The 14,609-nt window shown below is 50.0% G+C and overlaps 1 protein-coding gene across 4 annotated transcripts in view; it reads right to left on the bottom strand.

Annotated features, from left to right (window-relative positions):
* JADE1 (jade family PHD finger 1) overlaps positions 1-14,609 on the bottom strand; it is a 51,793-nt gene that overhangs the window by 24,981 nt on the left and 12,203 nt on the right. For all 4 annotated transcript variants that reach the window (XM_080676889.1, XM_080676890.1, XM_080676891.1 and 1 more), the window contains exons 2-3: positions 9,565-9,642; positions 161-246 (exon numbers count right to left, since the gene is read on the bottom strand). In XM_080676889.1, the coding sequence (XP_080533015.1) occupies positions 161-246; positions 9,565-9,616 (138 nt within the window). In that variant the 5' untranslated portion in view covers positions 9,617-9,642. The remainder of the gene's footprint in view (positions 1-160; positions 247-9,564; positions 9,643-14,609) is intronic.

The raw sequence follows: 14,609 nt of genomic DNA, 5'->3' as shown, positions 1-14,609 counted from the left end.
TTATCCCCCTCTTACAGAGCTGGAAACTGAGGCACAGGGAGGTGACATAACTTGCCCAAGTTTCACAGACAGACATCAGTATCAGCCTCGGGCCTGTATGTCGTCTCGTGTTCTCATGCACACGTGTCAGACATACGTCACGCCAGCATTCAGGAAATACCTCGGAAGGCTTCCGATCTTCATGTCTGGAGCAGGAACCTCTCCTGTGCTGGGACCGAGAATTCTGAGACCAAGTGGTGGACAGGCCTGAAGACACAAACATCCAGAGGAACAATTAAAAGTGCAGAAATCACCGAGTGTTCCGTTTTATTTAACCAAACTCACAAGGCTCACCTCCACACCCCCAATGAGACAGCCATGACGCTGGGCCAGAGCGCTGGACACTTGGAGCCGCTCCACTCCCAGGGCTCATGCGCCAACGCTCACCCACGCGGGCCTCACGGGACCCCCCAGCACAGCACACAGCAGGACACAGGCTCTGGGCCAGAAGCCTGCACGTCTGAAGTTAAGAGGGTCAGAGTCTCCCGGTGCTAAATACAAACTGGGAAACACCTCACTGAGTTTTTAGGAAACGTTCTTAATGCGAAGATTAAGATCTTTATGCTAAATCCTAAGGCCAGCCTCAAAACTTAAAGAAGTGGTGGTGATTCTCTCCTGGTGCCCCTCTCTGTGCCTCTCCGCTCGCCCAGGCCCAGGCCCTGCCCGGCTAGAGCAGGAGATGGTCAGACCTGCACCTCACACTCTCCTCCTGCCCCGTCTCCAGGTGCATGTTCACCTCGAATGAAGACATCGCCCCAGAGCTGTCACCTCAGCGCTACAAAACCGGGCCCAACCTTTGACCCAAACCTGTCCTCCCCCGTCTATTCTTAACCTGGTGAGTATCACGTTTCTACTTGGAACTCAGAAATCTAAGTCACCCTAGACCCTCCTCACTCATTACAGGTAGAATTAATGGCAAAGTTGTATTAACTCACTGCCCATCGCCTCGGACTCCCGGTCGGCCTCCACGCCCCCCACTGCCCATCACGTGTTGTATAGACACTGCCTGCAGCCTCCTGTTTGTGGGTGCCCCACCTACAATATGTCTCACCTCCACCTTGAACACATACCTACCATTTCCCAGAAATTAACAACCACCCCCCCTCCCCGCAAAGCCAAAACCGGAGGGAACTGCCATTCTACTGTCACTCAAACTGGAAGCTCTTATCTGTACATATTCCAGAGATAAGGGACAGAACCAAAGTGCCCATTAGACCTTGGGGACACTAAGAGACAGAATCTGCACATAAGCCTATCATCGGATTTTCGATGACAGACACTGAAGGGGATCCAAGCTTCCCTCTGGCACCACCCACACTCATCAGTTCTGAGGCCTGTAAATGGGGCGACTGCTAGGACAGCAGAATCAGACCTCCTCCTACAGGTGGCCCCTGTAGCCACGCTCAGTAAAGCGTCTAGAAAATGCTTTTTTAAGGAATAGGGAATGTGAACTAGAATATTTCACACCCACGTAGAAAGAAATATTCTGGGCTACTGGGGTGAACCCAACTTATGGAAGTTCCAAATCCTGCCATCACTGGAAAAAGCAGACAGAAGCCAAGTTAGGAACCTGGAGAGGAAGGTGCTGGGTGGCTCATGCCTTTAGACAGGCCTCTCTCACCCTGGGGTCCTGCATGCCCTTTGGCCGGCTCAGGGCTAAAAGGAGACAGGGAACCAGCCAGCAGCTCCAGGTGGTGCCCGGGGATCTCAGGAGGGAAAGGGAGGTTAGGGCAGGAAGGCATGATCCTTTCCTCTGAGTTACTATGGAAGGGTTATAATGAAAAGGAACAAACCCAGAAATTTAACAAGGACCATGCATTCCATTGCTGTACTGTAAACCTCACATGGGGTGGAGGGAGGCGAGTCCGTCCTTTCAGAGCTAAGCAGAGAGCACGCTCCTGTCATTGGTGGGTTGGGGACCTTGTTGCCTTTTCTTGGGCATCTGTCAGCATCCCTCCAGCGTTAGTGTCCCCAGGAGCCTGCAGCTTTGCTGGCATGGATCAACTGAAGTAATAACGGTCATACAGAAACTGCTGCTTCTCTACCCTTGACAAGTGTGTGTCTGCACCACACTTACTTTTTAATAAAAACAGAGAACCGAAGGCGCTGATAGTAATACTACCCGAGAGAAACACTGGTCCACCCAGAAGCAGTCCATTCCTCTTCCTTTTAATGGACGTGATGCATAAGACGGGAGAGAAGTAAAAGTTAATCCTGTTAAACCCATTTTATAGAAAGTGAGGCTGGGGGGAGGGAGCTAAGTTTCAATTATCACTGATGTGAAAAATGTTCTTAGCTTAAGTATAAAGGCCAAAACCCAGAAACTACCACCCATGCGCCAACAGACAGCATGGATACAGAAACGGTGGTATTATCCACAGTGGAACACTACCCTGCACCAAGAAAGGAGCTTCTGAGGCAGGCCGTGTGGACAATGTTGGAACAACTACGTCGAGTGAAGGAAACCAGACATTCTGTAGCGTATTGCTCCACTTACAGAAAACTCTGAAAAATGTACACTAATCTCCAGCAACAGAAAGTGGATCATCTGATGAGGGGAAAGGTGGGTGGGAAGAATTTCCTTGAGTTTTATGGCTGTAAACATGTCAGAACTTATCAGAGTATCCACTTTTTTTTTTAAAATATATTTTATTGATATTTTACAGAGAGGAAGAGAGAGGAGAGGGATAGAGAGCCAGAAACATCGATGAGAGAGAAACATCGATCAGCTGCCTCCTGCATACCTCCTACTGGGGATGTGCCCGCAACCAAGGTACATGCCCTTGACCGGAATCGAACCTGGGACCTTTCAGTCCGCAGGCCGACGCTCTATCCACTGAGCCAAACCGGTTTCGGCCAGAGTACCCACTTTTAATGTGGGCAGGAGATACCTGGTGGTTTTCTATCATCCACTAACAACAAAGAAAAAGAAAAAGCGCCATTCTACTTGGCACCGGTGGCTTGCATAAACCCGAGACTCTGCAGCCCCTCCAGATGGGAATGTGGGACGAGACCAGTGGACCCTTCTTGCCAGCTGCAGGTCTCTGTTGCTGGTGGCCTCTTCCTCCTGATCTCCTTGACACAGCAGATCCTCAATAGGTGTTTTTGAAAGTGGACAAGAATGTGCTGTCGTTGTTCAGGACTGTCATACTCAGCGAGAACCATCCCTGTCACTTCAGAACTGAAGGCAGCAGGCACAGAGAACACGCTCCCGTTTTGCCTATCACAAGTTAGGTTTGAGCTCAAGGAAAATTAAGCAATGATACATGTAAAGGCAGCCTGGTGGGGCCACTGCCTCTGGATCAGAATGCAGCGACATCCACAGGTTCCCAAAAAGTCCACAGCGGGAGACTCAAACAAGCGTCCTGACGTCCCTGCCCAGTCCTCCTCCCTCAGCCAGGCTCTCTCCGGACGGTTCTCAGATGGTCAAGAAGCTCCCAGAATATGATCCAAACAAAAATAATTTGCATCCCTTTGTAATTGGGGGGGAAAAAAGCTAGGTAATGCTGGATGGGAAAAATTATGAAACCAGAAATGATAGTATTTCAAACCCTAAAAGGACAGGGAGACAGAGCTTATCTCAGCAAACACCTGCCACTGGCTAGTTCTCAGAAACCGTGTGCTGAGGCCGCACTGGGTGGGGCTGCGTCCTGCTTTGTTCTGAGTGCTAACATTCAATGGCAGACTGAATTTAAGAATGTGACAAGTAAAACTTTGTTTTATTTTCTTTTTGTTTTCAGGAGGAGCTGGGAACTCTAATCTGGCAATGATGTCTGTGATTATTTTATTGACCACACATAAGAGAGTATCTGAAGCTAAGTCCACTCCGTGACAAATGTGAGCAACTTTAGAAATTCTTATGCTGTTAGAGTAACAATATTGTATATTAAATACTGTAAAGAATGAATGGAAAAAATGTCTTATTTTGTTTTAATATCCATTAAAAAGTTACAAAGGCTCGCAGGTGGCAATACCGTGGGCACAGACAGATCCTGTGTGCTCCAGCCTTCTGATAGTACAAATGTGCTCCTTTGAAATATTAAAAATAGCCACACTGAGTTGCCCTAGATCTCAAATAAGGAAAAAACCTCAAGAGTAAACCTAATACGTGTTGCACATGACTTTCACACATAGTAGCTCATGTGTGTTGAGCCTCCCAGGTTGTGCAGTGCATGAAAAGTTCAGAAATTAGAATGAATGGTGGTCTGGGTGTTCACACCACAAAATGCAAATGACAGAAGAACCTCGACTCGGAACTAGTGGTGCGTCTCCTGTGTCTCAGTGTCTCAGACCCTGGGTCTCAGTCCCTGTGTCTGGCACTAGAAAACAACATGCTGGTGTCTCCAGTCTGTTAAACCAGCTTAACAAGGTAAGATGCTTAGGACCGGCAAGCATGAAGTCCAGTGGCCAGCCAGCGTCAGCGGACAGTGCAAACCTGAGAGGCCCCATGCGTCACTTCCAGGGAAGGCTAGCCTAGCCCTGTGCAAGTCAATCAGAGCCATGGACATTCCTATCGGAAAGGTAACTGAGTTAATGTAGTCACTGCCTATTCACTCTAACGGGATGATAGGAGGCAAGCCTCGGATACAACCGCCGTTTCTATCAGGGGCTGACCCCATGCCTACCCCAGCTCTTCCGCCCCGGCATAGCTCAGCTCCATCATCCAAATCACTGCCAACTTCCAAAACAAGAAGCATAACACATACATTCAAAGAACTGGCCCAGGCACGTTCCGACATATTTAGTGCACTGGGTCCTTCCACCAACTGGCACATGCCTTTGTTTCCCAGCCCCCAGCCCTCCTGCTGAGGTCCAAGTCCCAGGGCCACAGAGGTTAGTCCATGCACAGGATCCTTTGTGCCAGTGGTTCCTTGAGCCCAAGCTGTTACCCTTTTCATCAATGTCAAAGTCAAGCCACAAGTTGGGTTTGAAAAGGGGCAAAGCCACCTGTGGGCCTTGAGGAGACATGGGTACGGTATACATTCTGCAGTACTCAAGCCAAAATTCCCACATTTCCGTGCAACTGAACTATGCAACTCCTGGGTGTGTCACCCGATGAAACTCCTGTGGAAAAGGAACAAATTAAAGGTACAGTCAAACAGGAGCAGAACTGAGACCGAGTTCACTTTCATGCAGAAGAGAAACCACCGAAGACGTGTGTGGGGGTGACCAAGCACAGCCAGACCAACATAGAAAATGAAGACAAGTTATCAAAAACTGGATGGGAATCCATCAAATGCAGTGATACAGAAAGTATGTTTCATCCGCTGAAAGCGATGATGCCTTCACTGCTGCCTGTAAGCTGGAGAGAGCCCAGAAGAACAGCCCCCACATAGCTTCATGCTTGCCAGCCATCGGCCTGCATTACCAGCTGCAACATTAGTCGGTGTGAATCTGACTCAGCAGTCTTTTCTGCCCATTCGTATGACAGGAGGTGGAGCCGAGCTCAGCTGCAGAACTGGACTAGACAGGAGTGTGTCCCAGCCGGCACAGGTGTGGACACTGGGAGGTGCCTGGCTCGACCCCAGCCACACCTGGCTTTCCATAGGGAGGTGGACCCAGCCCTGAAACGGAGGACATCAGACAGAAAAAAGGAAGCCTCGCTTCACAATTTTAGGAAAAACTCTGACCTATCAGCACACTTCTCTCTTCCTGGAAAATAAAAGAACCAATTTAATTTCCCTCTGGGTCTCTGAGAGAGAGGCACATTTTAAAACAACCAAAACACCAAAAACACCACTTACACTTGGCTCCCTTCTCCTGGCCAAAGCCCCCGCGTGTTTAAAAAATTAGCCAAATGAACAGTCTTCTTTATGTTCTATTTAATTCTTGTCTTACTTTTACATGAAAAAAACACAACAATGCTGATCAGAGCTGTTAACTGGCCTGAGATAACCAGCAACACATGATTCCTGCCAAAGCAAGAACACGATGTCTTGATGAGCCTCTGCAGCTTTATTACGGATAAAATGAGATCTCCTTTAGGTTCTGGAAATACTGAAAATAGCTGGTGGACCCCATTTGCACATTTGCAGAAACCCCTAAGGGCTGAGGATCCTAGGCAGGGAAGCAGGAAATGAAGGGCCTGTTTCCCTGGCCACCCCCTGGCACAGTGCACAACTTCAGAGGCTGGCAGGGCCACCCCATCCCAGGAGCCTAGCAATTACAGACGCAGCCTGAAAACATAAAGGATGCCGCTCCATCCAAGAGTAGGGCTGGCCCCCCAGGGCACCTGGAGAGGCTCCGGCAGCTGGAGGAAGGCCCGCACTGGCACAGAAAATGCCCGTCCACTCCCCATGGTAAATACCACACTGCTGCTCCCTGACCCGACTCCAGCCCGAGGCCAGCGGCGAGGTGTGGCTGTGGCTGGTGCTGCGGCCCCACGCTGACGTCAGCAGCTCCCTCTCCTCCACTTGGACATGCTCTGCACTGGGCTGGAGTTGCTGCCAGAATCCTGTCAGGGCTGCAGGCTGGAGAGCAGCCACTGCAGACCCAGCCCTTCTTGCAAGCAGCCCTTCTTCCAAGTGCCCAGATCCGCTGAGGGCGGGCTCAGGCCTGGGGACCTGACTGCAGCGGCAGAAGGCACCTCACTTCACCAAAGGACAGGCGGCTCCAGTGCAGGCAGCTCCAGTGCACAGGGGCCTTGGAGGAGCTGCCCTCGGAGAGGGGGAAAGGGGTGGTTCCGTGGGTGGCGTGCATATTTTCTAAGGCTGGGCATGCCAGGGTTCTCACCACTACCACCAGGCACCGTAACTGCCCAACACTAGGCCTGGATGGACAGCACGGCATGAGGCATCAACGCCTGCTTTACACCAAACCAGCTGCCTGACAAAGATGACCTGCCACCATCTACCAATAACCACTGTCCTGTCCACGTCCAGTCCTGTCCAGCCCTACTCTTGGATGGAGCAGCGCGCTGGGGTGTTTTCAGCTTGGTCGTCTCTCTAGTTAACCCCCAGGACCCTCTAAACACCGACCTGAACCCTCTGCCCCCACATGGATATGAGCGCATTAGGAGGAGGAAGAAAATAGCCCGTCACCAGAAAGGTTACTTTTGATGGACACACTTTTAGTGGGGGCTTCGGCCACTCTCCTCCTTCATTTTTAACCAGAGTTTGGGAAGCGGGTGGAAGGGATGCATGTTTAGATGAAGCATGTGGTCTTCTATGGCTGTTATGGGCTGAATCGTGTCCCCCAGCATTCCTAAGTGGAAGCCAGACCCTCAGTGCCTCAGAATGGGATGTATTTGGAGACAGGGCCTTAAAGGGGTGATTAAGTTAAATGAGGTCTACGGGTGGACCCTGGTCCAAGCTCACTGGTGTCCTCTTAAGAAGAGAACACTGGGGCACACGGACACAGGGGTGCCCGCGCACAGAAGGCCATGCGAGGACACGCGAGACGGAAGCCACCTGCACGCCAAGGAGAGAGGCCTCGGAGAGAGTCAACCTGTCCACACCTCGACCTTGGATTTCTAGCCTCCAGAACCGTGAGAAAATAAGCCTCTGTTGTTTAAACCCAGCCTGAGCTGAGGTTACTGTGGAGCAGATGGGTCCCCGCCCAGAGCTGCACTGTCCAGTCACACGAGGCTTTTTAAATGGAAATTAATTGAAATTAAATAAAATTTTAAAATTCACTTCCTCAGTTACACTGGATTAGAACATTTCCATCCAATTGGGCAGCTGGAGTCCAGAGAGGGGAGGGTCTAGTTCTGGGGGAACATTCCAGAACCTCTGTGAGCCGGGCTCTCCGGGGAGGAGCGGAGGCAGTGACGGGGACAGAGTGAGCAGAAACCTGCTGCCCACAGAACACGGACACGGGGCTCAGCCTTCCACCCGGCACAGCTGGGTGGAGGCCGCTCGTGAATCCTTCCTCTGATTAACTGTAACCAAAAAGCAGATTTTTAAAACTGCTGTAGGTCTGAAGTGTGTCCTCCACGAGCATTTCCTGAGCTCTTGTAAGTTCCGAGGACACCTATACAGGCACCACGGAGGGGCAGACAAAATTACCTAAGCATGTTTTTGCCTCAAGGAACAAAAAGCCAAGCAAATATTACACAGGCAGTGAGGGCCGTGAAGCTCAGAAGGCATCGAAGGCATCGTGAAGACGCGGACAGGTGGCTTAACGCCCGCGCCAGGGCTCAGACCCTCAAGAGCTCTCCCCGAAATAAAAGGAAAACCCTCTCTCTGGAGCCCCGGCTCCTGGTTTTTCTTTCCTTTCACACTCACTCCTCCCTGTGCCAGCGTCCCCACAGACAGCCCCCCAAGTCCCAATCCCTCAGCTGCTTCCTGATGCTGTCACGGCTTAACTTACTCGTGCCCCCAAACTCGGACACCCCTCCCACAGTCACCAACGCTACTTCCCACTGCTCCACGCCTGGACCAGAGTGCCAACCAAATCCAGTGTTTAAGACGTTTTTATGTTCCTCGTCCCCTCTCTCCACGTTCCCTGTGGCTATCAGTGTAGCCCCCACGGCAGCAAAGCCCTGCTTTCTAATTTGCAGCTTTTAATCTACTGAAAACTGGGAGACCAGAAAACCAAAACAATCCCGTTCGCCTAAAAATTATTTCATCGTTCAGGACCTGCTCTACCTCCTCCTCCCCAGGCCCCCTGCCCTCCCAACCTCCATCTCCTCCCCAGGTCCCCTTGGGCCCCCACTCCTGTGAACCGTGCCTGCGTTCACCGTTTGCATAGGGCACCAGAGACATCTCTGCCACAGCCCAAGACGTCGTCTATCAGAGCTGGAGTTTACATACACCTGACTCAGAGAGCTGGCCCGATACCTCTGCCCTCACACAGGAAAGCGAGCACTCTTTCCGGGTTCCCCGTGGGTCATCTCTAACGTAAAACACCCGTTAATGGGCCGGAGCTCAGGCACTGTGCTAGGGACAAAATTCCCTCGGTATCTGAGCGGAGCTCCAGAGCAGTCTGTTAGCTGCTCAGTACACAGACGCTGTGTGACATTTATTTTGACTGCCTGAAAGCCAACTAACTTCTGGTTCTCAGCTGCACTGTGAAAACATGAGGATGCCAGCGAGCTGCGGTGCGGGCAGCAGCGGTATTAAATACAGTCACCGTCAGATCCAGGGAGGGGCACCGACTCACCACCTCTGCAGACTGTACTGAACACTTCACATCCTGCCAGGCAGTCCTCAGTCTCCCTTCGTATTGGGTTGAACTGGTTAATAATTAACTGGCTTCGGTTAAGTTCCCTTCTCATAAAGAGCAACGTGAAGTGCCATAAGTGTGTTCAGGAAAAACACACAGGCCAGTGACTCTTGGAACTGGGTTCCTCGTCCTTGGGTAACAGACAGAAGCCTGAGGAATGCCCGTGCAGCGGAGAGATGTGGTTCCAGACCTGCAGTATCACTCAAGGTGCTTCGCCAGGCCTGGGCGTTCAACGACCTGCCTGACAGGCGAGACCTGCCTGGGAGGCCAAGGGCCTCGGCTATTTAAAGCATTACATTAAAAAATCATGTTTCTACCCCAAACCCTGGTGGGCTCCAAGAACAACAAAGCAGGACTCACTGCCATTGTCGTCAGAATCCTCACTGCTGCTGGGAAGGCGACCTCGTTTCATGATCTCCCCGGGAAACAGCAGGCAGCCTGCAAAGCAATGAGACAGCACTTAACCCAAGATGATAACACACAATCATCAAGTTGTGCTTCAGAAGGCAGCCAGGATTTACAGCACACAAAAGCAAACAATCGGCTCTAAGGAGCATCTGAATGGTAAACAGTGAAAAGCCCAAAGATACATAATTAGGTGCAATCATTAACAGAACAGGTTCAGAACTGAGGGGGAAGGGCAGGGGAGTCACGTATCAGGAGTCTCCCAGAGGTGCCAGGTTCCTCGCTCATTCCTGTGACAGCATGGCAACTACTCCAGGAGTCTCTTCAGCTGGCAGTGGCAAGCGCTGCAGGAAAAACCCAGGCAACGACCACGGTGCTTCCTCTGCAGACAGGCTCCTGTCTTAGGAAGGGGGGCGGTGTGCCGGAACGTGTGAATATTTACACTGCACTGGGCATGATTATGCTTCTCAGGCAGATTTCACTGAAACAGCCCTAAAAACCGAATAACCTAGATTCTAGAGAAGACGAATGGGGTGGTGGGATTGCAAAGGCCTACGGTAGCCACCTCCAACCCCCAGCGATACACAGCTGGGACAGGAAGGGACCAGACAGCCATAGGATTCTGATTCGAGCCCTCCCCTTGACACATTAGGAAACTGAAGCAAAAAAAAAAAAAAAAAAAGGTCACTCTGTGGGTGGGGAGCTCCTAATCCAGCCCAATTTCACTACACTTCACCCCAGCTCCTTAAAAGAGGTCCAGGAATCCAACCTCACGCAGCACACTGAGAAATCAGCTGTACAGACACCCAGCCCACTGTGCCAGCTCCTTTGAGACACGGGTGATAACAGGCCTCAGCCCCATCGGGTAAGAGGAAGGCTGCATTTAGGAGAAAGGGCCATGGATGGAGCCTCAATGGCTGGTCACTGAACTTAGATGGACTCACAGAGCAACTACCCGAAAACTTTCCCAAACTACAATTATTGATCACCTTGACGTATCCTCAGGGCCCTGATCTTACTGCAGATCAATGATTCGCAGGAAGGGAGGAGGGCTTTTGAGTCACAGGGAACCACAGCATCAGAATGTGGTGTGAACAGGAGTGTGGACACAGATGGTATGGAGAACTACTGTGCTAGTACAAGACCCAAGAGAAAAACCCAGAGCTCTTCTCTAAACGGACCTGTAAAACAAGCAGAGCCCTAACCGGTTTGGCTCAGTGGATAGAGCGTCGGCCTGCGGACTGAAAGGTCCCAGGTTCGATTCTGGTCAAGGGCATGTACCTTGGTTGCGGGCACATCCCCAGTGGGAGATGTGCAGGAGGCAGCTGATCGATGTTTCTCTCTCATCGATGTTTCTGACTCTCTATCCCTCTCCCTTCCTCTCTGTAAAAAAAAAAAAAAATCAATAAAATATATATTTTTTTAAAAAAGCAGAAATGATCACAGGATGGCCGTTTCCACCTGCAAAATAGACCTATGCAATTCACACGAATATTCAGGCCCCTAATCTCTAATTCCAATATTTTATATTTTCTTTCTGAGACACTACCCCAGTTAAGATGTGTGGATATTTGTTTGCCAATGGGTTCTTCAAAAAACATTGAAAGAATTTACAGAGCCAGGACATGAGTCCTGATCTGGGTCATGAGTTATCTTATGGGCTAGGGCAGTGGTCGGCAAACTGTGGCTCACAAGCCACATGCGGCTTGCGAGCCGCGGTTTGCTGCTCTGTTGACTAATGAGTTTGCCGACCACTGTCATATACTACCCTTTACCTCTTTGCACACAATATGCCACAACTGCCTAATCCTCACAGCTTCCAACTACAGGGTAACATTTAGTCTAGTCCAGTGGTCGGCAAACTCATTAGTCAACAGAGCGGCAAACCGCGGCTCACGAGCCAGTTTGCCGACCAATGGGCTAGGGTTTCATCCTGGGGGGCAGGGTCACAGTCCTAAACCCTCCCACCCCCTTTCAGAGTCCCAATCACCCATAACTAATACCCAGCCACCTACAACTGGGCCTGGGGCAGGCTCACTGAAGTCAAAGTCATCCACGGCCCACAAACACCCGTGGCCCACTCCCCACTCAAAATGCTCATCTTCTGGCCCTGTCACTACACAGTGACACCCTGCTCCCCCTGGACCCCACAGGAGGCAGTACAAGGAGGAAAGGGAGAGAACGGAGCACTCATCCCAAGGGCTGCAGCTCCCAGAGCCTACATTATAAGCGAGTTTAAAAAGAAAAAACAAAAGAACAACTATAAAGTGCTACCAAAAGAGGAATTCCTTAAAGTAACAGTGTGAAGCAGCAGAACACAGTGGGAAGAATGCAGTTCCCACCTCCTGAGCTGGTGTGAGAACTGTGGAGAGGAGGAGTGGGAGGCTGAGAAGGCCCCTCAAACCACCCAGCGACAAACAGGAAAACAAAGGCTTATTACACATCTTCATTGATGCAGACAACTTAAATGCACCTACATAGGAGAACATAGAGAATGAAGAACCTTTTTGCATCAAAATGCCTTCCTCCTCCCAAACCAGGGAAAGCACTTACTCAACAGTCACTCACTAAATGAAAAAGGCAAGCACCGCCCAAAAGCAATGCTACTCTTCTCCTAAACACACATCAACACTCTCAAGCAAGATTATGCAAGTAAAGAAGAGTGACAATAGTACTTTTCTTCTAATGAATTCCATTTTCGTCTGCCCTGAAAGATCTTGAGTGATGGAGTTGAGAACCATAATGTACTTCTGTAGGGAACCCCAAGAGGTGATGGGGTGAGTGCTGGGCACAATTCCTCTTTGGTGGCTCTAGAGTACTTAAGCACTGACATCAGGCTGCTGTATCTCACCTGGGGTTACTTACTACCTCAAGAAGTCAAAATACATGTAACTATCTTAAGGAAACACAATACAGTGGTTGAATGCTACAAACAGCTGTGCAATAAGCCAGTGGGAGAGAGCAGAGGGCCCCTGCATCACTACCTTGCTGCCTCTTTTAAGGCAATGGCTGACTATTATCTGGATGGTAATAGTTTAAGTAATAATCAATCACGGGGTTACTCTCAACACTCCAGAGATAGCTGCAAGAGGATGACCCACAAGCACGTGAATCCCTGGGCTATTAGGAGGCTTTAGAGGAAAGTGAGCGTCCCGACCTCGTGCAGCTCTGGTGCAGCTAAGGACACAGGCACGGCCACAGGAGCTCAGTACGGTCAGTGCCTGACAGTGGTCAACGCACGCTGTGTGGGACAGAGGATGATGGAGACAGGAAGGATTCTGAGCAAAGTTGGGAAGAACAAAGGGGAGGGAACTGGAAGAGGAAGCACACCATTTTGGGCAAAAGCACTACCACATTTAACAACATGTATCCAACCTAGCATATTGCTCTGGGCAGCCTCTTCGCACTAAGAACCTTACTATTTGTTCATTTCTGTACTAATACACATCCCTTCTTATCCTATGCTCAATTGCCAAGGCTTGTCGATTCACAATGTATGAATTCTTCAAGTCCACTGCCCCAGAGGTTTGTCATCAACCACCTATACCTACATTGCTTAAAGCACCACCCTTCCAGTCTTGGTGTCTACAGTTTCTTACCCTTTCCAATTATTCTAAAAACTAATCTTCCCTCTGAGGTGACCTCATCGAGCCGTGCTCCAAGCCAACCTCTCCCTTTGCTCCACAATGCAAACAGGTCCAGGCAGAACACAGAGGTCTCCTGCCACCTGGCCCTTCAGCTCTGCCCAAGCCTCTCTCCCAACATGACCAGCTTACCTTGGCTGGGCCAGGCCTCTGCCCTGGAGACACCTCCTCCTCTGTTCTCAGCCCCAGCCCTGGAGACACCTCCTCCGCTGTTCTCAAGCCTCTGCTAATGCGGTCCCTCTGCCCTTTCCTCCTCACCTACCCACTGCAAAGAGGGACATGCCAAGACAGCGGGGAGGTGTGGTGGCTGCTGCTCAGAGCAGCACCTGCTCAGGAAGCAGGCTCCTCCCCTCACTGGCCCAAGCCTCAATATTACATGCAGATCACTCTCTTTCAGTCTCTTCTGTCACTCAGTTAAAATGCAGTAGTGGATCAGCTAATATTAATCCAATTAAACATGCATGGAATTTGATGCCAGAGACACAGTGAACAACATACGGATGGTCCACAGGGAGACGCAGCAAGCACACAACTAGACCAGCAACTTCAATGTGGCCGCTGCTAAAGGTTACCGGATTACCGTTCATTGATTTTGGTGGGACATGGGACCTGTCCATTAGGTAGCAATGTACCTGACAACCTTGAAATTGAGGTTTCCTTTGTGGGGGGAAGAGAGAGACACCAGCACTAAGAGCAGCCATTAGCTGCAGGAACCCATCCCGAAGGTGGTTCAGGAATTTGTAAGGGAACAAGTTCAGTGACCAGGGTGTGGTCCCAGGGAGGCATGACTGGTATGTGACTCTAAGAAAGAATGAGAAATGAACTCACAGGGACAAGGAGAGAAGGGCTTTCACAGAAGAATAAGATGATTAAGATTTTGAGGATGTTTATTCAACGCTTTTCCTGGGAAAGAGGGACCCATTTGAGGAAAACAAACTTGTCCAGTTACCAGAATTACTGTGGCTGAACAGGGACCACTTATCCGGCCATAAACTCTACAGCTGTAATAAGAATTATACCCTAGTGATTTTAATTATTTTATGGCTCATACTCAGAAAGGCTAGCTTCTTCCTCAAAATATCAATTTTATCTACTGTTTCCATTCTTATTTATTTCACTCTCAAGAAGTTCAAGAAGGTTCAGTTAAAGACCTCTTATATTTCTGGATTATCCCCTAATGCAGTGCTGGGCATCACAATAACCTCTGGATGAACGACTGAATTCCCGTACATGAACTGTACCCAGTGCTCACAGGCTTTATGGAATTTGAGAAGCTTTCACTTTAATATCTAATTGACCTTTAACTGGAGTAACTTCCATTAAATTACTTTTAAATTTATTGGTGTCCTTCCATGC

Source organism: Plecotus auritus (assembly GCF_963455305.1).
Source record: "Plecotus auritus genome assembly, chromosome: 6".
In the NCBI taxonomy this organism is placed as follows: Eukaryota; Metazoa; Chordata; class Mammalia; order Chiroptera; family Vespertilionidae; genus Plecotus; species Plecotus auritus.
Note: the sequence above shows the minus strand (reverse complement) of the source record. Positions and strands in the feature narration are given on the sequence as shown.